Raw genomic sequence first — 25207 nt, 5'->3', positions numbered from 1 at the left:
GGATAACTGAGCTGCCTGCAGCCCCCAGGCCACACATATGAACCTGCCTCGGGTTCTTCGATAAAACCTTGTTCCAGGTCAGTACCATATGCAGGCCAGAAGTCTTCATGGATTGTTCTGCTCAGCAAAGCAGGGCAGCTCCTGCAAGTTCAGGAGTTAAAAGGTTCCTCAGTTCACTCTCTAGCACCTTCCCACAGCTGTCATTGTCACTTCAGCAGTCTCAGCTAAAGCTGTAAAAAAGCTTTCCTGACCCTGACACTCTTTTCTCAGGCAGTGCTTGGCAAATAATAAAATTAATAAGCAATACTCTAATCTTAGGCCAAAAACCCCAGCTCAGTACCTAGTGGCACTGGCAGGAAGTTCACAGAGTCCCATAGATGTCAGTTCAAAAGCTGAATTGTATCACTGCAGAAATTTAGTCTTGCTCTTCATAAGGCTAATTCACATTTTCAAGTGGCTTTTCAAGGCTGATATTTTTTCCCACCTCTAACCGATAAAAAAAAAAAAAAAAGAAAAAAAAAGAGTGTACTTTTTTTACTTTTTTGGAACACTTGTATTTAAAATCTTTTATCCTGGGTTGGAATCACACAGCTGTGAAAAATCTCAAAGGTGTAAAATGAATGACATAATAGGAGTGAAAATACAAAATCATCCTTGAGCCTGAGTCAGCTTCCACGGATTTGCACCTGAAAGGCAGAAAAACTGTACCACACCATCATAATCTTCCTGTGTGGTGAAAGAGCTTACTTTAGGATTTTTTTTTTTTCACGCCTGATCCACACTAAATACATTTAACTATTTATTTATTTAAAATTCTTGGCACTAAGTGTTTAAGTTCAGAGACTTGCTCTTCAGATAGAATCCACACAGGAAGCAGGTTGAAACAATGTCAGTGCACATTTTTATTACAATGAAGACAGAGGGCAATGACTGACAATTATTACAGCTTCATATAAGCATTAGCAGATCCTGTAAGTCAGCTGAGGATCAAAAGTTGCACAAGAGAGACCCCAGTGAAGGTGACACAGGTTACAGGTGAGGCACAGTGCGATGACCCCTACATCAGTGAGTACAATCCAGCTGGGGCTTCCCTCATTTCCACTATGCTCAGACTTCATAAGGCCTTATAACAACATCACATAATTTTAAGGACATTCCACTCCTCTGAAAGATTATTAAATCTGCTGCTAAAAATACTAAAATGTGGCGTTAGCTCAAGATCAATGGTTTAAGTAAGAAAAATGAGACTGGTTAAAATACGGTATTTTAAAAAACACTGTACCTTTTCTTATTTAAAAAAGGAAAAGCAGGTTTTAAGATATTGAAAGGTTCAAGAGTACAAAAATATTTACCTTTTAGAAACACCCAAGCCTACAATCATATAAAATAAGTCTCAAAATAACAATCTTCATAAAAATATGGCCACCTATATTTAACTTAAGTCCTCAAACCTGTCCTATGCTGATAAAAACGCTTTCTTGAGAAATTTAGTTACATCTAAAGAGTACTTCTTTAGATTAATTCTGTAAAAGTAAAAGCAAGATTAAATACTGCTGTTATTAGAGAAATTGATTGAGAAGGGATAAGAAGATTAGGAGTCACAGAATACTGGTTCCCTCATGCCATGTTACATTTATGGCTAAAGCATAACTGCAGGAAATTAAAAATAATATTTCCACTCCCAAAAGCAGCTTGAGTTAATTGCACAAGTTCCTTGCATTTGTTATAAAGCTTCATATTTGTGCTTGAACTTCAGGGAGAGCCTCATTCTTGTGCCAAGAGACAGCACAAGACAACCTACCCTGAACTCATGCATTAGCGATGAGACACTGTGCTTTTGTTGGCCCTTATAGAAGGTGAATCAGGGCTAATTGTTATTTATAGAGGATAAAAATAAGTCTATCAGGTCTGATAGACTTTAGGTGACCAAGAAGTTCACATACAGCCAATAAATACAAAAATAATAGAAATTACACTCTTCAAACAATGTAGTGTTCATAAAACAGTAGTAGCACAACTCTGAGCTCTGCATTTGTCTTCATCCAATCTAGTTTTGCTGAATTTTAAAAAAAACTGAAAAACCAAACATACATAGTCTGTAGGACTGAAAAACAAAACACTGATTTTGTTGGTATTTGGGTTGTTTTTTTTTTTAAACCCTGTGGTCCCAAATTAGTCCTTTTGAATTTTTAACAGCTGCAGGTGAACATATCCCGTAGAGAAAATCAGATTTTTGTGAGCATCACATCACCTTTAAGTTTGTAAATTCTACAAAGGTTTCATGAAAGCTTTTGAAACTGCAGTAAGTGTTCTCTGAAGGTGCAGAACAAAGTGGTATATATTCAAAGGAGAAATTAAATACTTTGGGAAAAAGAAAAAACAACACCTCAAGAGACTGTAAAAACTGCTTATGCCTATATACCACAAAAAACCTGAAAGCTATAACTGCATGGCATGTTAGGACAGGATCACGGACTTGCTACAGCTCACTTTTCTGTTCAAAGTGGGTGTGACCCACCAGAAAGTCAGCAAATTATAGTCCTTACTCAGTGCTCAAGATTTTCTCCCCCAGAGACACTGAAGATTCACAAAGCTGAGGGTTTTGGGTGGGCTCAGGCTTTATGAAAAAGCAGCAGCTTTTACAGGAACAGGGGGATCCCAAGTCCTGGGAAAAGCAGTGACATCTAAAGCCACTCTGATGCTATGTTTAAAACCCATGTCCTTACAGGGAAGTCTATGTCTGCTCTGCTACAAACAAATTCTGACTTCACTTAGTAATCTATGGGCTTTGGTCACAGGTTTCAAAGGAGGCCAGGATCTTTCTTTCAGGTTTTGAAAGGCAGACACCCGGCTCCCATTCCTCCAGTCAACACACAAAGTGAGAAAAAACACCATTTAGGTTTGCCTTTTTTTTTTTTTTTTTATCTTTCAGTAGCTTTTATAGAGTACCTGAGTGCCTGGAGTCACTGCTGCATTATTTTTAAGGCTCACTTCCACCTGACTCCTTGACTTGTGTTTAGCACAGACAGCCCCCATTTCTCAACAGGGACTGTGTCTGCCAACAAACACCAGGAAACAGGACACTGAATTATAGACAAATAGTCCTACAGGAGTAGACAGCATCTGGTCAGTATACTATGAAATCTGGGGACAGCAGCACAGGGAATAACAACTATGGTGCAGTAGCTGTTGGGTTTTGTTCATTTTCCTCTGGCAGAAAATGCATTTTGAGATGATTTTGTTCTTCTTTCAGCCCCTCTGCGAGGTGCATCTTTCTTCACAAAGGTGTTACCAGACTTTTAGGACTCTCCTTGGAACTTCTAATGCCAGTGGTTTGTTGCCCATTTCTGAAACTGAAAGCAAGTAAAAGACTGAGAACGTTTTCCAGGGTGTCATCCGACACTTCCTCTCTATAAGCACCACTACAATAACCATGTTACACTGTCAATATAAACATTAGATAAAATATAATGTTCTGTACAGTGTGCCTTGCTGGATGGAAGCAGCAGTGCAGTAAACAACGCTTGGAACTTGAACATCATTCAGCAATTATAATTCAGTTACTTCAGGCTGTTGATACAAGAAGCCTCCAAGGGGAATCTGGTTTGACTCTAGGATTTCTAGCTACAGTTCATCAACTGCAAAGCTGAAAAGCCACAGGAGAGATTATGTAGGAAGTCCCTAATTGTGATAAAGAGCAACATGTCCTATCTCAAGGAACCTGGCCAAGGAATTTTTCTTATTCTGAAAGCGTAATGACAGCTCCTTATACTGACCAGGAATCAGACACAGGGAATTCTAGCTTTTTCAATCTATTATTGCTTACAGGGGCAAATCCTGTTCCAACATCAGTTCTCATTGAGCTGAATGGTGGCTATGCAGCTGCTCTTTGGTTAATTCAGTTTCACTCTGCCTCTTTAAGAATTTTTCTCACTCTGTAGTGGATGTGCCTAGATTTGAGTGGAAATGTTTGCTCGGGGTACCCTAAATAGCAATGTTGGTGGGACGAGAGAACTGTCATTACTTACAGCTAAATCATATAAAGCAGAGGAAAAGCTGTTCTGGCCTGCCTCTGGCTGCCCAGAAAGAGGCTAGAATGTTGAAATCCTGTGTTTAATTTAGAATAGTACCTAAAGAACTTACACTGGAAGAATGAAGGGTCTAATAACCCATATAATCCTACTAAACAAATAGTTTAAAGGAGTAGTTTAAATAAAGAGTTAAGGAAAATAAATGATATAATAGGCTGGAAAGTGTCTAGAGATCTGAAGCAATAGCCTCAAGGTGCTATGAAGATCAGCCTTGCTTTGCCAGCACACATCAGCTCTTGGGTTCAGATATTCTGGAGAAATTCTATCATGTCATTGACTGTCAAATTAACAACCCAAAAGAAAACAATCTGAAGGGCACTTTGAAAGCTTTGAAGTTTTGCAGTGGACCTGAAGAAACACGTTTCCTGATTGTAAAAAGGGACTGTGCTCTGAATAGCTGTGAAGCACGGGATGAATGAAAGCTGCCTTACCATTTCACCTTCAGCATCTGCTCAAAGCTCTCAGGCAGTGGATTGCCATAGCTCTCTGGGAGAAACAGGGTAAGGATCCCAATCAGCACAGTCAGGCTTCCCATCAGGATATAGGGTAGGAACCTGTCATAGGCACCTGGCAGAACACAGAACATCCCAAGAGTAATTAATGTCCGCAATTGACAAACGCACGTGTAAAGTTGATATTCCAGACACTGCTGTAATGCATAATTAATTTGGAATAATTAGCTGAAAGATTCATCAATATCAAAGGTGAATCCAAAGCTGAATTACATCTATTACCTGCCAGCAGTCAAAGGGACTTTGCAATTTTAAAGCTTCAACATGTGCTCTTGGATGGCCACACCTACCATAATTTCATGCCAACCCCAATATTTGTGTAGCAGCTAAAAGTTTGGATAGTTTTTTTGTTTGTTGGGTTTTTTTTGGGTTTTGGGGGGTTTTTTTTGGGTTTTTTTTTTGTTGGTTGGTTGGGGGTTTTTTTATATTTTCAACTGGGATAATCAACATCTTTGCAAGGCAGTAGCTCTGTTGGAGCCTTCAGTAGCACACTGTCATCAAGAACCCAATCCTCTATTAAATAATACAATAGGAGGGAATAAAATTGCTTTTTTAAAAAAAAAACAATGAAGCACTCATCACTGCCTGAGATGATGTATTCTGCTGGGCTGATGCAAAAGAAGGGAAGAGACAAAGTCAGCTGAACAGGTCAGTTACAGACTAACATCTCATTAATGGGGAAATGCTTTAATGCCTTCCTTACAGCAAAGGGAGGGAACATCAGGCTTTCTGAGGCTCTGACTTGGGTCTACTCAGAAAATTATTTTGGACTTGAGGGCAGCAGACTCTGCCAGCAGCCTCAAGCTGGCACACAACTGTTTAGGCAGGATGCAAGATCCTCAAGTCAACAACAGCACAGTAATGAAAAGGTCTTTCAGAAAAGGGATTCGATAGGAGTTAAAGTACTGAAGATAGAGAAAGTACCAAACTGGACTTGACAGCTTTATTTTATAACTGGGATAGAGCAATATGCTTTATTATGTATGGATTAAACTCAGATTAATGAGATGTCTCTGGGTATGTCTCACAGAGCTGAGGTTTTTGATCTGATCTCCTCTGTGGTTTTGAGCTGGATGAACTGCAAGGTCCTAATTTAGCTGCAGCAAATAGCAGCAGCTGACTAGTTTCTCCTAAAACCTCTAAAAGTTTAAGAAACTGTTTTGATGTCTGGAACAAGATATTTTAAAGACTGAGCCCATTGATACCTGGGAGAAAAAAGCCCCACAAACCCACAAAAAACAAGCAGTAAAAATGTTATTTTGTCTACATTTCTCTCTTAGTGTTGTAATGGAGACTGAAAACCTTAAGGAGAATCACAGTCCTGATGACCCTTTAACTTTACATTTCCACTGTACAAGTATGAAACTAAGACAAGGTATTTTCACTATTTTGGTACAGCGTGTTCCAGTTACACTGGAATGCAGAAGTGATACAGATAGTCATCTCCTCTCCACTTTCCTGGCATGGAGAATCAGCACTAACCCCTCAGCAATACACCAGCAATGTTTTGTCAGAGCCAGCTAAGTCATGCTCATGTTGTATCAAAGATCTCAGCAGGAAGCAGCACTCATTAGGGGCAGAGAGAGTTGACATAGGTCCAGTGATGGCAGAAGGAAATAAATCACATGTGAATTAAAAAAAAGAGGAGATTGAGCCCCCCCCAGAACAGTAGGTATTCACAGATACTTTCACCCTTAGTCCCCTAACCTCTCTTTTCTGTCTGCAACATGAGGAACATTTTTATGTATTAAACAAAAAAAGAAACCAAACCAAAACATATTTGTCAGTTAATATATGCACAGCATTCAATGTGATGGCACTGAGTGTCAAAAAAAAGCCTATGAGGAAATTAATAATTCTGCTTACAGAAATATTGAGCAATAAGAAAAAGCAAAATGAATGAATGCTGAGGTGACTGGCTTAGAAAATAAATTAAAAAAAAATTTAAAAGATCACTTCAAGTAAACACACTTTCAATGCTACTTAACATGTATGTTTTCTATGTATTACTTTAGAGAGCGCAAATCCTGGGAATGTCTGGATTCCCACTGGTTTCTCTCCCAACATACCCACCTTGGGATGCACTGGTACAGTACCATGCAATGGATTTCCTACTGCTACATTTCCTTACTTGCAAGATCACTTCTTGTCACACTCTCCTGGGAAACTAACATACTGAGATGTGATTATCATTTCATCCACTCTGCTTGCAGAGTTTATAAACATCATCATTGTATTGGGCCAGCTCTAACCCACTTCATTCACTACATGAATGGTCCCTAAAGGAATGAAGTGCTTGATCCTTCCCTGAAGCCCAGGGAGCTCCATTTAATTCCTACCATGTGTGACAGTGAACTCACACCCAAGCTGAAAGAAGGAACTGAAAAGACAACAAGTGAAGGGACTTAAAGCTGAGCCTGCACTGCAGAAGCTCAGACAACTTCTCTGGGCAGTTGCGTAGTGCAAGGCATGAAAAATGATATCTCACCCAGGTAAACAAAGTAAGGAGCAATGATGCTGCCCAGCCTAGAGGCTGTGGAAGTCGCTCCGACTGCCATGTTTCGTACCAGTGTTGGGTAAAGCTCCACATTGTAGACATAAAGCATTGAAAATGCAGCTGTGATGCCAAACTTCCCAAGCATCACCAATCCAACAGAGAGGACATTAAGTTCTGGAGGAGAAAAAATAAAATAAACTGTTAATTACTTGTATTACATCCAAAAGACTGTATTGCTGTATTTTTTTAAGAGGTCATGAGTTTGGTGCTTTAGGTTTTTTTTAATTATACAAATTATAAATCCCATCGCTAGATGACTCCGAACTCCCCACTAAGAATAGTGTAGACGCTCAGGTTATTTTGTCTATTTCAGATTTTGGTTGTCTTCAAGTAAAACAGCATTCATTAAATGGAACAAAACTGGATTATACAGCAATAAACTACAAGCTTGAACCCACCCCTTTTTCACAAAATCCTGTGGAGATTTACACACAGTAAAATCTGGATGAGGTTTTTGTAGCCTAGAAGCACAACCAGATAAATCACAGTACACTTTTGGCTTTCATTCTAGAAGCTGGTTCCCCCTGAACTATATAAAGCTCAGTAATTTGACACAATAAATGAGAGTCAAGCGTGACTCAGCATATACAAATGCAAAAAAAAAACCTAAGGCTGGAAGGGATCATCATAAACTTGACCTCAAATACTTGATCCTGGTTTCCAGTAATTTTGAAGAACTATTACACAGTACCATAACATATTTTGAATGTTTCATATATTTAAGTCACATGTTTATTTTTGTACCTGCAGGAACCAGCTGAATGAAGAGGACAACACTTCCCCCTAAAAAAAAGGTGCCAGATAAGGAGTAGCGCCGTGGGAGGGAGCGGAGGAGAAGCCAGGCGATCACATAAGCTGGAACTTCAATAACAGCTGAGAGGAAACAGTTGACGTAGGCATTTCCATGCCAGTCTGGAGTGCTGAGGGACAGCCCAAAGTAACCAACTGATGTAAAAAACCTGAGAAAAGCAACAAACCCAAATTATTCCAGAAAACAGCAGTTCTCAGTGTTGCCTCAGATGTTGTTACAAAAATAGGATATTGCAAAACACTGCCACAGGCATTGTGGCTTAAAAAAGTCTCGGTGGTAACCCCCTCTTTCTAATTCTGTCATTCCATTCAGTGATCATATCCACAGCAGCTTGAAGACACCTCAGATTTCTCTGTCCTTCCTGCATACACTACACCAAGTAAAAGGCTTTGTGCAAGTTGTTCACAAAGGCTTTTCACTGCAATGGACTCAATGACACATGAAACTCTTGCAAGCTTCCCAAGCCAACTGCATTCCTACTTGTAGCTAGTGTCAGGATCTCCCACCCTCAGTAGTTCCGTTATACTTTATTTAATCTTCACAGAGAGCTGGATGTTCAGGTTTCAGATCTCAGGAGTGCCTTACCAAATGTGCTAGCCAGTTCCTTTCTGCTGGGGGGAATATGGACAGAAAAGAGTTCTGGTTTGTCTACATGGCATTATTGGGTCCTCATTTCTTGTGGCTGCCCAGGCAGAGACCAGGATCTCACTGAGATGGACACAGTACAGAAACAGAACAAAAATGCTGGCCATGAGTTTGGCTCTCATTATGTTACTGAGTTGTTGCCTTTGCTTCAAGAAGAACATTTCTCTTCAAATAGAGATTACAGAGATGGGGAGCATTTAAAAAAAAAAATTAAAAAAAAAAAGCAATGTACTTAAAAATACACAAGTTGTTACATATAGTTTTCTAAATATTTAACATCTATCTCCATATTCTTGTGTATTCATGCACTGTGGGTGTGAGGACATTGAGGGCCATCTACCAGCCAAGGACCACTGGAGCTGGGCTCAAAGGCCCAGACTTAGTATCTAAACCTGTGGCATGGCCCTCAAATCAGAAACTGTTCTATTGCCTGGGTACTTTAGGAATACACATTTCCTTACCACAAAAGTAATGACATAATAGTAATAGTTGCAATGTTTCGGGTTCGAAATAGGTCCAGAAGGATAGCCTTCTGCTGCTGCTGAGGCTTCGAATCCTGCATCTGAAGGAAAAAGGAAAACAAAACCAAAAAAATTCCCACACACCTAAGAGCATAACAACCTCTGCTACCCACAATCCAGGCAGTTACGATGTTATGACTATCAGGGGTAACTGGTCAGCCCAAGGGCTACTTCTGCACCAGAGAGCACAGTCCTTAGGTGGAGCTTGTCCCTGCACCCAGCTGTACTCAGGAGAGTTTTGCACCACGATGAGTAATTAGAAAGGAGTATCAGCCGACCAGACAGATGAGTTAACGTTTCCTTAGGGATCTCACACAGTGCTTCCAGAAGTACCAGAGGCATCTTTCTGTCCATTCTCTGCACTGTCTCCTTTCAACTCTTAAACCTTCATAAGTGATGTGAATTGAATGCAGGAAATCCCCCTGGTTTGCTGCCTGCCAGCATCCTGACGGGGAGAGGAACAGATGAGAAAGGTTGGTGAGGTGGCCAGGGCACACCATACAAGCATCCACCACCTCAGACTGGAGATGGAGAGTTTAGTTTGAGGCTTGAAGCAGGAATCTTCTGGGTGGCATTAGGGTGCCTTTCTGCCTGCACACTTTGTCCTTGCTAGGGCAAAGCCAGAACTTGTGGCCAGGCTTCCCCCAGGCCCAAAGAACAAACAACCCTACTTCTCCCTACAGGACTATCCAGGAATAGATGGTTCTATCCCTTTCCTAGGAATAGATGATGGTTTCCAAGGAGTGTCTTTCCATTAACGTTTGAAAAATACTTCCAACATGAGACTCAGCTTGCAGACATCATCCTCAGGCGTTTTTTTGGACAGATACTTTGGCACACAAAATTTCCACAAAGCAGGTGAGTGTCTCCTTGTTTCAAGAAAATATGCAAGAATGATTAAATGCTGCAATCCAAAAAAGTCATTCCCTGTTGGAAAGACATCTGAGGCCTGGCTGTGAAGTAAAGGAAGTGCTTTTCCATGGTTGATGTAGAATGAGCTTCCCATAACTGGAACACCCACTTCAAGTTACACTAAAACTTCCATTTGGGAAAGAGATCTTCAGCCCAAATATGTGTGTCATAGTCAAGTGATGGATCCTACCCAGGGGAGGGCTAACTTGCAACATCCTTGTCCTGCAGTCACTGCAGAGGAGCACATGGTGCTTTACATTCTGCTCTATCAGGAGACACAAAACACAGGTGGCAGTATAAGGCAACAGAGGGAGAGCCGACCTACAGACACAGGGACATCGCTGGTGCAAGGCTGGAAGATCCTTGCACAAGAAAAATGTGCCTCTTTGTGAGGAGCTCCAGTGAGGGCAGAGCCAGTAGAGGGGGAGATGAGCACAGGAACCAGCCATCCTGTTGTGGCTATGATGCTCCCTGGCTTGCTGGGCTGCCAGGTTTGCACTAGACTTTCTTCTTTTTAATCAATCAATATGAAATACAGAAAAAACACTGTTTTGAAGTAGACCTTGATGTTCTTCACTGTCTTCACTCATATCATGGTTTTCAAGTCCCCTTGTAGCACTCAGGTGCTTTGACTGGTTTGTGCATCCTGAAGAGTCCCTCAGGCTCCATGCAAACCCAGCTCATGTGGGTGCTTATTTAGGGTCCCATACACAGCCTCCCTGCAAAGGGCTGTTGCTAAACCAAAATGGGAACAAACACATTTTCCTTGGGTCTTTGCAGTGCCCAAAGGATGAAGCAATCTGGGTCACCCTTGCATTGAAAACCACAATAAACCACTGTTGAGGAAGAGAATTTTATTGTGAAAAGCAAACAAAACCTCCCTCTGAGGTTCTCACTTTGATCTCACTAACCCAGCACTTACCACAGGCCAACAGTCACTGCCAGCTGCTGCTGTAAACCAGTTCTTTGCTGGCATTCCCAACAAGTCAACCAGCCAAATGGGTAAGTGCCAGCAAGGTAAAGTACCAGATGTATGGAACATACCTCTGGAGTATCGAAAAGCACAGCTGGAGCTGGAATGCCATTTAGTTTTGCAGCCTTTTGGATAATAGCTTCTGCCTCCTTATATCTTCCCTGGGAGATCAGCCACCGAGGAGACTCAGGAATGATCCTGTAATAAGTTTCAGAATAAATGACAATGTTTTCCCAAAAGTAACAAGTTATAAATAACATATTTATTGTGCCTATGAGTCACACTCAGATCTCACATTTTGCTTGCAGCAGGAGACAGCCAGCACAGAAGCATGTGGGCAATGTAATTCAAATATATGGGGCCATATTCTCATGCTAAAGTAGATGCTTTATCCTCAGTGGCTGTTTTTTAAGGAATAATTGATGTCCACCAGATGTCACCAGATAGACAGAAAGGATAGGGGTAGCTTAGCTAGTGTTAATCAAAAATATTCTTAGGAAACTGCACACAATGTGGAAATGTTTTAAATATACACAGCATGTATTTAAAGGTTCTGTGTCATAGGAATCTTATATACAAACCTCACCATGTTACCACAGCTCTGAAGCAGATTCTTCCAGGCAGAGGGCAGGGGCAGTGTCCCCTTGCAGAGTTGATGGCATTTTCTAATTAATTACAGGCACATGTTGAATGAATTAACACCAAACACAGGATAGAAAACTTTAACTTTCCTTAACTAAATCCTTTGGTCTTAACAGATGCTAGCTTGCTCCCTTAAGCCAGCAGTTCTTTTTCCTCTCCTTGGAAAAAAGCGGGTCAGATACTCCTTTTCTGATGAGCCCTAAAGACTGACTCAAAACCAGGTCAATAATTACAATCATCAGATGATTTATATCTGATAATTGATCACTAATGGGACTTTCTGTAAAATGAGCTGCCTCCACTGCTCTTCTTTCTGGGAAAGCTGAGGGTCTTGAGACTGCAGAGATAATGCAGAGAACCTTCTAGAGGATTTGGAAGGGAAATTAGAAAATAGCAAGAATGGTACAGAGCAGAGGGATGTGCGTGTCAGGTGGCCTGTGGAAGCAGTGGGTCCACATGCCAAAATGCCATTTAACACCAACCTGCCTTAACAGAGCTTTGCCAGTGCACCTTGATCCCCATCTGCCCCACACAGGCCCCACATAAAGTGCCATCAGAAGAAGTTTTTGGCATTTTTAAGTGTAAGCTTTTAAAAGGCCTGGGAATTCCCAGCCCATAGATTTCAAAGCAGCACTCTGAAGCCATGCCTTGGGGACAAATTTCTCACAGTGACTGTTCCATAGCAGACATCTGAGAGTCTCCCACCCAAAACCAGCCTCCCCAGAGAACAGCTGCTTGGTGCAGAGGGAAATGCTGCTGTGATGACAGAATTTGAAACACTTCAAATGAAATAAGCAAACTGACCTTTAAACAGAATCAGACTGTCTTTAAAATCCAATGACAGCAGAGGTAGAGCTGAAAACCATTTTAAAGGGTTGGCTTGAAGACTAAGGTTAAAAAAAACCCAACTAACCAACAAACCATCAGCAGATACTTCTAACAAGACTGGGACATGCAGGAGGTCTCTTAGACTATAGAAGAATGTGTCTAAATCACTTAACTGTGACACTAATTCCTCACTTACAGATACAACTTTTTCAATATAGCAAAAAGAAAGGAGTTCCTTGAATAATATGAAAGAACTCCTGTTGTGAATCATCCTTTTTTTTAAGAGTGTGAGTGATACCTGACTTTTCCTTTCCTATTTTCAAACACCTGTCCCTTCAGAAAACAGCAGATGCCCGAGGCAGCAACCAAATAGGGCTCTCTGCCCTTCTTCAGTGCTTCTGTCCAGCTAAAAAGAGCAGGGCTTCAAGTACACACCACCAACGAGGCTCTCTAGGTAGTTACTCGACTTAAAATTGGCAAGCAAAACCCAAACAAAAAAATGCCCCCTCAAGGCAAAGCTTTCTCACATGGTGAACAGAAGACTGCCCCTCCTCCCTGACCCTCTGCCATTACCCAGCACCTAGCACAAAGAGCATCAGGAGGGAGGAGAGGTGGGAAGCGTGGCCTGGACATGGACTCACCACCAGAGTGGGATGCAGAACAGCCCCGGGACAGTGAGCGCCAGCAGCAGCATCCGCCAGTCTCTGATGAAGTAAGCAAACAGTGGCAGCAACATGTAGCCAATTGCAAAAAATATGCAAACTCCTAATGTAGAGAATAGAATACGAACTGATTTGCCAAGAATTTCTGTGCCTGTTTAAAACAAGGGAGGTTGGATTAGCATTTTGACTCTTTGTTTTCAAGCATGACTAAATATTTTATTGCATTTACAAACAAAAAAATAAGCTAAACTATCTTAGAAAAGAGCAGCACAGCACAGACCCACCTGTACAGAAAAGCTGCTGGGAGTATTGGGAATCCTCAGATAAAGAAGCTACTTGTCTTTGCTTTGATTAATGCATCGGCAGACACAGGTAAGGACAGGCATAGGGGATGGCTGGCAGACTTCCAGCAGCCTTCCCCACATGCTCACCTAGGACACATCCTGCTCCCCCACTTAACCCATCTGGATTTAAGATGCAATTCACTGCTGGGCACTTGGAAGAGCAAAGGTCTGAGCATAGCAGACTGACATGGGATGGAAGGATGTGAATTTACAGTGAAGTGAGGTAGAAACAAATTCCCAAGCTATTTTTTGGAACAGAAGAAAGTTTGGAATGTTGGATCAGTATATGATGGGCTGAAGGACAGAACCAGGGAAGATGCAATCCTCTAGCAATGTTACTGTTCCAGTAGCCAGGGAAAGCATCCTACAGCCATTGCACCATGCAGCAACCTAATAGCGAGTAATAAAAACTGAGACAGCTCTAAGCCTTCAACAGCACCTAAATTCTTTTACAATAAAACACCCAGACACTGCTTAGAGAATCCAGTCAAGCCCTCAGGTCCACCCCACTTCTTGAGCTCTCAGTCCCCGGTCTACAGAGCTCTTCCTTCACATTAGGAGCACCACAAGGGCCATAAATGCCACAGTTTGATCTGGACTCAATTAAAACGCAAATGACACTGAGCGAACACGAGGGTCACAAAGTGTGGAGAGTGTACTTGGGCTGTGTATCATGGCAACAACTTCAACATTTATTATTGCAGAGAAGATGGAAAAAAATACCCAAGACTGGAAAATCCTCCTGTTTCATAGTTACATGAATTCTCATTTCAGAAACCTGGAGTAACTGAATAAAGTCACAGTAAAAAAACCTGAAAATAAGAATTTGCTCGGCTAAAATGAGTGTGTGGGGATAAATGATACCATCTTCCTCTTGACTTGCTCTTGTTTAGAGGGGCTTTCTTGGGAGAGGTCTGGTACTTGAAACATTGGTTTAAGCCCATTAAATGTTACATTATAATTTGTGTAGATCTAAACACAGTATGAGATGACATCTCTCCTGTCTTTCCTCTTCCCTCATTCTCCTAGCCATGAGATAACAGTTCTTGGACATTACCAACATGCCTTTGCAAATCTCTGTAGTGTTTTACAGTCCCAGAACCTGAACACAACAATTGTGAGCACAGAGAACATCCGAGAACTAAAGCTAAGAGAGAAATTTCACAGCTTGTGGTTGAAAAAACCTTAACATTGACTACAGAAGTTCATCAACAGCTCAGGGGAGAACTATTTCCATGAAGGTGGGCAATAGTGCAAAGGGCAGCATGAGCCTGTGTGGCTAAGGATGCTGAAACAGAGTCTGAGCTACACATGGGGAGACAACAGAGGTTTGGATGTTGAAAGTTTGAATGACAAGAGAAACCTGGGCTGAACTTAGGAAAAAACCCACTGCACTTGGGGATGGAGGGTGCCAGGGCTGCAGCACAGCCAGGGTCAATGGTTTATAGGTGCTAATGTCACTGCTCCCCTCCCAAGCACAGGTCAGTCCTGCCTGCTCTTGGATGAAACAAGGGGATCATCTCCAGCACCTCCTCTAATCAGGATGTGGAGTTACTTTTCTTATTATGGGTATATTCTCCTATTCAGTACCTCTATCATGTGCAGCTTCCTGGAAGCTCCTGGGTTTGCCTTGCCACAGGCAGAAGTCACAGTGCTTATGGGGACATGCTGGAGTGTAGGGTGGGAAGGACCACCCTCCTCACCCATGACAGTCAGCTAACAGCTCACTTAAATGAGGAAGCTATCATCTAAGTTGGTTTAGATTAATCCTGCCCTTAGAACCAGCCTCAAGGCTGCTGGGGAATGGCCAGCACTACAGGCAAGTGCCCCAGGAATGTGCCTCTCCTCTCCCTGGGAGCCATCGTGTTGTGACAACTCTACAGAAGAGAGGATGGTAGAAGAGACAACACAATGGGGCAAGGGCCAGCAAACAGCTAACTAATTAAACAAGCCAAATGATAGCAGGGAAAACCCAGTCCCCCCTCTCAACAGTAGCACCATTTGCCCAGTGGGGTGCTCCTGGTCCTCCCTCCCAGCTTTGCTTTTCTGCTGAGCACCCAAACAGCATCCCAATCCCCATCCAGCTGTGCCCCACCTTCCCAGAGGAGCTGGGAGCTAAACTTCTGCTTGATCAGAGCCCACACCTTGTGCTACACAAGACCCATGTGTTTCCACAAGGATTTTCAGCTTTACCCAGTGCTGTACCTCCCGGCCTTCCCATGGCAGGCATTTGTTCCTGCTCCATCAGCTCCACACAAGAATTAAACTACCAGGACAGCGAGAGCAGTGGCAATTGTGACAGCAAGGGCAGGAACAGTTACAATGCTGATGGCAACAAGGGATCTTCCTGCTGACAGCCTGACCTTAATCCTCCCTGTGCCATAGGCAGCAGTGACTCATGGCTGCTTGGGGACATAATGCTGTATCCTCTTCTTAGCACAGACTTCATATTATGCTCTTCTGAACTATTTTTTCCCCATTAAACCTCATGGGGTTGGAAAAACCAGCATTAACTAGTAATCTACAATTTTAATCTAGCTCACATTATGATCTACAAATTGTAATGTTGACACTAGGGGTTTAAAAACACCCATAAATATGTATTTATACACACTTTAAAGGCAACGTTTGAAAATCCCAGTTTCCCCCCTGAGACCTGTATCACTCATCCTCATAATTTGCCCATGCAGTTGCCTTTCCTGAAACTCAGGTGTCCAGTGGGAGCCTCTGTGGGGTCCCCTTCCCCATGGGGTCCCTTGTTCCCTGCAGGGTCCCCAGGCAGCAACTGTAGCCATGCAGCTGCTGGGTCCTTCTTCCTACACTCCCCATAGAAAATAAAGCAAATCTTATCTTCCAAAACTTAACACTTTATCACTGATCTCAAGACTGAGAGCAATGACTTTATGGCTAATGGGGCTTTGGCACCCACCCTGCTCCGCTGCTCTGGTCCCCCTGACACTCACTGTGCCTGGGAATTGCTGGTTTGCTCCAAGGCTTTGCACTCAGGTATGCACTGACCTCTCTGCAAAGGGTGTAGAGGGAGACAAGGATGAACCAAAATGCCTTCTCTATCTCAGACCTGCTGCTGCTGCTAGACCCTGAAGGCTGTCTTGAATGTCTTCTCCAAAGAGGAACAAAATGGATGTTTATTTAGACTCTTCCTGCTCTCTTCTTTTCCCCTAAACCTACAGTATAGTAGTACTATACCTTCAAGTATAGACTTAAAGAATCACAGAGGGAAAAAAAAATCATACTGACATAAAGTAGGTATTTTACCAATGAAGATTTACCAGTGTCTAATTAAATGATCCAGATTCAGAGGGGAAAAAAAGTGACAGTACATTAAGCAAACATTTAATCTAATGCAAACATATTCATACCCAAAATGAAGGCAACCACGTAGTTAGAGATCTGTCCCATCCCCACAATGAGAAAGAGGACTGTGAACATCTCCCAGCTGGTGGAAAAGATCTGCAGGAAGCTGAAGCCAGTCTGCACAGCCATTGTCAAAAAAAGGATACTCTTCCTGCCAAACCTTTGGTAAAGAAAAAGATTATTACTGAAACATCAGGTATTTGTGTTGGGGGCAATGTAAGAGGACACAAGGAAGAACAAATATCCAATCTCAAGTGATGCATCTTAGCACAACCTGAAGTTCTGTGCATCTTAAATAATTTTATTATTGTCATATACACTAAAAAATATTAACATTTCCAAGACCCATGAGACAAACAGAGAAGAAAAGCTATGAGCAAAAACATAAGAGAGCCACTATAAAGAGATTAAGGAGACTAGGCAACAGTACAATAGGGAGATTACATGCAGACTGTGACACACACACCTGAAAGTTAGGAAATTATGGCTTTTAGGCTACTGGCATCTACACTTTGCAATACCATTATGCTTTGAGTGTGCTAAACAGCTTTGTCAACTGGTTTCACTCTAAGTTGCCAGCCACACTGTAGCTACATTTCTCTCACCTGTTTCTCTGCATTAGGATTACGTGGCATGTTGTCCTGGAGAGGCAGGACAAGCTCACACACAGGTTTTCATACCTGTGGGCACAGATGCTGCATGGGCTGCATCGCCTGCTGTCTGCAGCAACCCTTCACTTGGGAAAGACTTCTCTAGCAGTTATGGGGAATGGCTTAGGTACAGGCTCAGATCATTACCCTTTACTGACAAAACCCCCAAATAATCCAAGGAAGCTCACGTGGGAAGGCATGAGCCGGGCTCTCAGCGGCTGTGCTGCCAACAGGGCACACACGCTTCCTCAAATGCTCCCACTGGGCAAATGGCACCACTGGGATTTAGTGATTATCTCATCTCTCTTTCAGACACTAACACCAACTGACTTCTGCACTGGGGCAGGAGTCTGGTGATTAAATTCAGATCACATGGAATTTAATGCTGGAGGCTTTAGGATTGATTCCCAGTGAGTTTTGAAACCCCTCTGCTAAGCACCCAGAGAAACACCTTATGACATCCTCATTCCCAGACAGCAATCACAGCAGGATCAGAGGTTTGCAGAGGGAATGTGTATTCTGTATTCAACACTTGTAAGGCCAGAACCTCAACACTGTTGAGACAATAATCAAATGCCTGTAATGATTTTTTTACATGTATATCTACTTAGTGAAGTGCTATGACAATTTCTATAATTTTCAGGTTATCTTTTTTCCTTCCTCTCATATGTCCTTACTCTGTTTCCACCAAACCATCTCTCCTATGCAGAGATTTCATTCAAAGGTCAAGTTTCTATCTTGCAGCTCTAACAAGGGTTTATCAGTTAATGTGCAACAAAACCCAGCATCTTTTAAACTACTAAAAGGACTGGATGAAGAAACAAGTGGGAGGTGGGTTGTGAAGGGAAACCCACTGCATCAATCTGCAAAATAGCCACATGGGCTCCTTGGGGAGATCAGTCCCTGGGCTCTGAAGTGCACAAGAGAGAAATCCTTCACCTAGACCAAGATGGGATTTTTGAAGAAGCCAGGCCAGTTACCTAATTTTGATCAGAACTCAAAAGTACTGGACATTTCATTCCTCTTGTCTCTTAAATACAAATGCCCCAGGTCTGCCCTGCTCTGCCCATGGCTTTACCTGTCTGAGAGCTGCCCTGAGATGAAGGAGCCGATGAGGACCCCCACAAAGAAGAGTGAGGTGGTCAGTGGGGCTTTCCAGTTGTCCTCACACACCAGGTTCCACTGCAAGAGAAAGACCTGTGCTCAGACACAGCCCCAGTGCTGCAGCGAGCCTCCTCCAGCACAGGGGCTGCTGCTTGGAGACACACACATTTCCATGCAATGGAATTCTGCTTCCCCACATCTTCCACTCATCACTGGCACTGTTTTCTTGGTCAAGGTCACTGCTGGAACACCCTGCTTAAAGCACAGGAAAAAGAAGGGAAAATGAATGCCTCCTCCAGCAGCTCCATGAGGCCAAAACACCAGCAGCTGTCTGACACAGCCCCACTGCCTCTGAAGGGATGAGCAGCCAGCAAAGCCAAACCTGATGGGAGCCCGTGTGTGCAGCTCAGGGGCTGCCCTGGACCTGTTTCCAGTACAATCCTCCCATCATGTACCCACCAGACCCCTGGACCTGGCTCCCCATGGTCCAAGATGCTTCCACCAGTGAAATAGAGCAATGGAGACGGGTAAAGAACCATGCCAGCTAAGGACCACTTCTAGCTCACCTCTTCCAGCACAAAACCTGCTGCATCTCTAACTTCTGGGGCTGACAAAACATATGTAAGAGGACATACAGAATGAAATCTCTTTTCTTGCACTGAAGTGTTACCAGATTCTGTTCCACCCCACAACCTTCACCGCTGACATCCATCACTCACAGCCTCACAACTGCAGCTGGCTGGGGCTGCAGACTTAGGACAGGAGCCAGTGTGGAAACTTCCACCTAAAATTACTCATAACTTCAGACAAGGTTTAAAAAAAAAAATAGAAATGGCATCATGAGCCTCTGTCCACCTAAGTTACAGCTGAGCATGTCTCTGCCAAGGCTTGCTCCCTTCCTGGTGACTAATCTGGTTAAGGCATGCCTGCCAGGAGTACTTAGGGAGAGGCTTCAAACATGTCACTCTCAGATCAAATAATTCTACCACACTGGTAAGCTAGTTAGATCATAAAGTACAGCATAATTTTAATAATTAGCCATGCTATCAGAGGGCAGGGTCATTGCCTGCACCAGCACTCACCCTCTGCTCAGAGAATGGATGGGCCAAGCACAGGCAAAGGCTTGGTGATGGAGCAGAAACCTGCCATCAGAACTGCTCAGGCTCCTGAGCAACTGCAGGCAACAGGGAGCAACTCTTGTGTTAGAGACACCCAAGTGCTGCCTGATGGCACCACAAGCCCTGAGAAAAACAAACCACTGGTGGGTTGGGAGATGAGCTTCATTGCTGCTGCACAACAGGCAAGCAAACCCCAAAACAAGGAGGAAGGCAGTGTGGTTTGATGCAGTTTGCTTTGGACTATAATTTAGGAAAGAGATGCAATTAATGCCTATTTTCAGACAGAACAGAAGTATGCTGCCAGCAGAGGGAAGTCAAGTACCTCTGCCCTTTTCCCAACCTGCAAAGTAGCACCAGCTACATGACAAAAAAAACCAAGTTGAGGTTAAAAACACAGACTGCGCCTCCTCCTGAGGAACACATAGGTCTTCAATGCAGGAACAAGGAGACTTGTGGATAAAAATATGCCTCCAAGACTTAAATCTGATTAAGAACAAAAAGAACCCTAGGGCAGAATTTTCTGTAAGGTATTTTCTTGTCCCTGCTGGGAAGGGAGAGGTGGTGAAGTGTGGGCCCGTCTGGGCACACACCTGCACTTATCTGCACTGTATTTTGAGAAGGTGGAGGTTAGCATGTGGGTCAGTGGGGCTCTGGTACACTCAAGGATGCAAGTTGTGAAAAACAGATGCAGGGATCTGCTTCACCTGTGAAAGAAAACACATTTCTGTAAACAAGGTCGGTAGAAATCAAGTCCAGTATTTAAAACAAATTTAAAGCAAAATTCAGCTACAAAAATCACAGCATTCAAAGTACACTGCAGAGGTCTTTTACCACATCCTGCTGTACCTTCCTTTCCCCATTTGGGGAAAGCTGTTGACACACGGTGGCAGAATTTGCAACTCATACAAACTATTGTTAATTATCTGGGTGCTAAGCACCCTGGTCTGGGGCCACCAGCACAGCACCTGCTCCTGAACCTTCAGACTTGAGCTGCTCGAGGTCAAGGATCAGAGTTTTCAAAATGTTTCCATGGTGCTAAAGGCTCTTTGGCTGTAACATAAACCCAGCTAAATAATAACTTGCCCATGAAACTGCATTACCTCCTTGGTGCCAAATGCTTCCTATTCAGGTGTTTGCTCCACTGTTTCCCATGACATACTGCATACCCAGCAAAAATTCACTGTACAGGGTCAAGTCCTTCAGATTTGGGGGATGTATAAATAGCTGGCTGTCCAAAGAGGGGTTACTGTTTACTAGAACTCATTTGACCAGAATCACACAAACACATCAACTCCATCTGATTTTAAGTATACCTGAAGCTGCTGAGTGAACAACCCACCTATTTTAGCTCAAATATCACATGGTGCCTGAGCAATACAGCCCTACTCTACAATTACACCTCATCTCCCAAATTCCAGCCTCTCATCCCCACAGGCACTCACTCACTCTGAGGCTCATGCCATGGCACTGCACAGTGATCAACCAGATACCAACATGGTAAGGTTTCACTAATGCTTCAGTGTATAGGGAAAAGTGAAATGTAGCTTGTTTGAGCCCTTCCTCAGAGGCTGCATCCATCACAGACAATGAGCACACCATGGCCACAGGAGCTACAGCCCAGCCACAGCTGAACTGCCTACAGTTAGAACTTCCAATCTCTCTCTACTGGGCTAATTATACATTAACTAGAAAATAAGTAATTCTGTAATGTCCCCGGAAAAGCAAACTGGGGAGCAAAGTTCATGTAAGATTCCAAGCAAGACTTCTGAATGCTAGGAATAGAAGCTTCTCAAGAACACTGTTATTAAATCACTTTATTCCTGTAAAATCCCTACAACCCTTTCCAACAAGCTCCCAGATACTGGAAGAGCCAATTCTGCCAGGTGCTGCTGGTAAGAACACTATAGATGGACAAGCTTTCTGAAAAACTGAAATTGCTGGAGAAGGTGCTCTGACTGCCCAAAGTGCCCCCCTGCCAATCAGAAATCCCTAATTAACATCCTGACTACAACCCATTCACATCAGAGCAGAAAACACTAGTGGAGCTTTGTATTAACGGGTGGGGCTGCAAACCAGGGAAAATCTGAACTTGTTTCCAAGAGTAAAGCTGACGATGAATAACTCAAGAAGTGTTAATTATTCACAGATGGCCCCATCCTGCCCCCAGGGAACCAGGTCCAGCAATGAGACCAGCTCTGCTCAGTGCACAAGTGACAAGCACAAGCACCTCCATGCCCGAGCACAGGGTGGGCTTCCAGTGCTGGGCAGGGCTGCTCTCCACTGATGGAAAAAGCCAGAACAGAAGAGAAGAGAAAAGACCTTCAGATGCCTTCAAACCACAGCAACTCTTATTCAGTCTCTTGCCTCTACAAGTCCTAAAAGCTTCTGGTTTCTGCCTTCACTAATATCAGTGCCAGGGCTGGGGCAGGGACTGAGCAGGATGACGCAGGTGACAGATCAGTAGCCCCAGTAAAGCCTCCAGCACTCACTGTGCCCTTTGCAGGGGTTTCTAAGTGGTATCTAGAGTACATGCCATGTCCCAGTGGTGGAGAGTAGCTCAGTGTGTCCCCAGGGAACAGTGCTGGGTGACAACCTGGCTCAAGGGAACTAACTGGATCCTAATCCCTACTCCTAAGGGCAAAATCAGTGCCTGTCCTTGAGCCTCTAATGGATGTTTGATCTGAGCATTATTATCTGGAAGTAAAAGAAAAGTAGATTAAGTTCCAGAAAAGAATACCAATGTAACAGACCCCAGGAGCCTTCCAATAGGAAAAGGAAACCCTGCAGCCCCTTCATCTCAGCAAAGGGATCACTCTTGACCCCACAACGACTCACATTTCCACTTGCTCACCATTACACTTATAGCCCCTTTCTTGCATCATCCTGGCCCAAAGACCACCTGTAGACACATTTACTTTTCCCCATCATCTCCATTTTAAGACCACAAAAATATCTCAGTCTGAGATTCTCTGTTCCCAGTGTTCAGCACGTCCTCACAGATGAGGTAACACAGGTGCTGAGCTGGCATCTCCCACTTTCCTTCAAGCAACACTAATAAATGGATTTAATGCAATTGAACAAATCAAATTAAGTCTCCAGCGCTTAATCCTGTACCATCAAGTCTGTTCTTCAGCTGAGTTCTTGAACTGAAGCTGTTTCTTCACTGAGCTCTTCTGATGGCATGTCCTGGCTTGTCTTTCCTAATACAGAGAAAAATGCTGGGTACAAAAATAAGCATCTCAAATTTGGCTAAACTGCCTCTTTCCAGAATTTAATCAGTGCCTGTTTTCCTTGTTTTGAAACCAAATTCTGCATTTTTTCCAAATGTCCATGACAATTTTGAATCAAAACAAGTATCCTTCTTTTCCATCTGGCTTACAGATGGGAACCTGACACTTGGTTTCCATCTCTGAATGTGCTATTGCCTCTCCAGCATGCCCCAGGCCCCATGGCAAACCCCACTGCTATGTCCCATCCAAATCCTGTACGGAATGCTCATTTGGCATCTGACAACATAAATTATTTACTGTTCATTAAGAAGAATCACATTTCTCCTCCTTTTGCTTCATTTACCGCCCTCCCAGAGCAAGCACTGGTTCCAAAACAGAGACTAGAAGTTCATAGACACACCAGGATAAACTGAGCTCCTTCTGGCTGTGAGTGGCATTGTCTGTGACAGAGGTGGCCGCCAGGCACCCGCCATGCAGCCATTCCTGCAGCCAGGCTGCTGCTTCAGTTTGCCCATGGCCAGGAGCAGGGCAAACTTCCCATGAACCTCTGCCTTGATGTCATATTTTGAGGGATTTCCAGCAACTGAGCAGGAGTGCCAGCACAAATGGCAAGTGTCACATGTGCCAGTGACATCCCTTTGAGCAGGTGACAAGAGGCTGACATCTCCTGCCCACATCCTTCGTGGCTGGCATGTCTGCACACCCCTAGCACTGACCCTCCTCTTGCGTCCTCAGGGCACAGACTGCTCTCCTCATTATCAGGACCTTTCCTGGCTGTGCCATCCTTGGATTTTTTTGGTGGCAGATGTTGCTGCTGACTCACAGGGACTGGTGAGGAGGGTTCCACACCCATACCCGCTCATGCACCCTGAGGCTGAGCCATCAGTGAATGAGGAGGGTGGCCCTTGGCTACCTGGGGCTCGCTCGGCTGCAGGACCACAGAGCCTGCCAGTTGCCATTGCCTGGCAGCAATGTGAGCCCGCTATTCCCTGAAACCCCTTACACAACGGAGAAAAGCAACATGCAACAGCAAAAGCTTCAGAGGAATAATTTCCTTCTCTAACGGAGCTCCACGCTCCGTGCCAGCGTTACAGAACAGCAGGTCCCTGCCACCACACCACGGCCAGAAGACCCAAACAAACACTGCTGATGTTCCCACAGAGTGTGGCACTCTGCACAAACGATGCCACTGCAGAACCTTACAATCAGACCGGACAGCCCAGCTGCAGCAAGCTCAGGTTCCCGCAGGGGTGACCACGGCACCTGCCTCCCACCAACCCAGCGCCCATGGCCACGAAAGCCACCGGCATTCCAGGGCGTGGGGCCAGCGAGGCTCCACTGTGCTCCAGCCCCAGGCAGGCTCGGTGTGTGTTTACCTGAACGTGTCCGTGTCCCCATTCAACGCTGCACTGGGGACGAGCAATTCCATCACACAGAAAATTTAGCGGAATGGTCAGCGTGTGTCAGGAGGAAACTAGCGGGCTTCAATTTTCAGCCTCTGTCTCCCCCTCCACCCAAACCTGTATCAGAGTAAAACAAGCTGGAAAACACAGCTGGAATGGCGAGGGCGCGCAGCTCCTTCGTCAGCCTTTACTTCTCGCATCCCTCTCGCTCCTCTCATCGTCACTCCCCCCCGGACCCTTTCCTACAGGCACTTCACCCGATGGTTCCTGCTCCCTGTTCACCCTCCCCCAGACAGAATGAGAGGCCCCGGCATGGCCCGGGGTAGGGGTGTCACCGCGGCCGCGCACCTCGGTGACGATGGTGGAGCGATAGACATCGCGGCTGTACTCCCAGCCGTCCAGGCACGGCTCCTGCTCCAGCGCCTCCAGCTCCACATCGGAGCCGGGTCGCAGCCCCAGCGCCGAGAAGTTGGCGAGCGCGGCCAGGCGGTAGCGGCGGCAGCGGCTCGGCGCCTCCTGCCCGCCCCGCAGCTCCAGCGGGATGCTGGCGTTGCGCCACTCGCCGCTCAGGTTGGCCCCGCGGGGAACGACGCACCGGTGCTCGGGCGTGCCGGCCAGGAACACGATTGACATCCCGTTGAAGCCATTGGGAATGATGCTGGCGCTGAGCAGAAAGAAGACGAGGCGCTGGAAGCGTCCCCATTCGCCCAGGAAGGCGGTGGCCGCGTCGTAGTCGCCCATGACGAGCGCGGAGCTCCGCGGGGCTCCCGCGGAACCGCGCGCTCCGCGGAGGCGGCTCCGCCCCGGCCCGGCCCGGCCCCCGCGGGGC

General features: G+C 44.5%; 1 protein-coding gene across 1 annotated transcript; it reads right to left on the bottom strand.

The window, feature by feature from the left end:
- Positions 1–880: 880 nt before the first annotated feature.
- Positions 881–25207, bottom strand: SLC22A4 (solute carrier family 22 member 4). The gene is made up of 10 exons (XM_058848379.1): positions 24727–25207; positions 18602–18705; positions 16879–17033; positions 13134–13305; positions 11094–11220; positions 9078–9178; positions 7905–8119; positions 7092–7274; positions 4523–4658; positions 881–3353 (listed from the first exon to the last, which is right to left on the bottom strand). Exons 1-10 carry the CDS (start codon positions 25117–25119, stop codon positions 3278–3280), a joined length of 1662 nt encoding a protein of 553 aa, XP_058704362.1. The 5' UTR covers positions 25120–25207; the 3' UTR covers positions 881–3277.

This window comes from Poecile atricapillus, chromosome 13 (assembly GCF_030490865.1).
Source record: "Poecile atricapillus isolate bPoeAtr1 chromosome 13, bPoeAtr1.hap1, whole genome shotgun sequence".
In the NCBI taxonomy this organism is placed as follows: Eukaryota; Metazoa; Chordata; class Aves; order Passeriformes; family Paridae; genus Poecile; species Poecile atricapillus.
The sequence above is the reverse complement of the archived record's forward strand: the minus strand, read 5'-3'. Positions and strand labels throughout refer to the sequence as shown.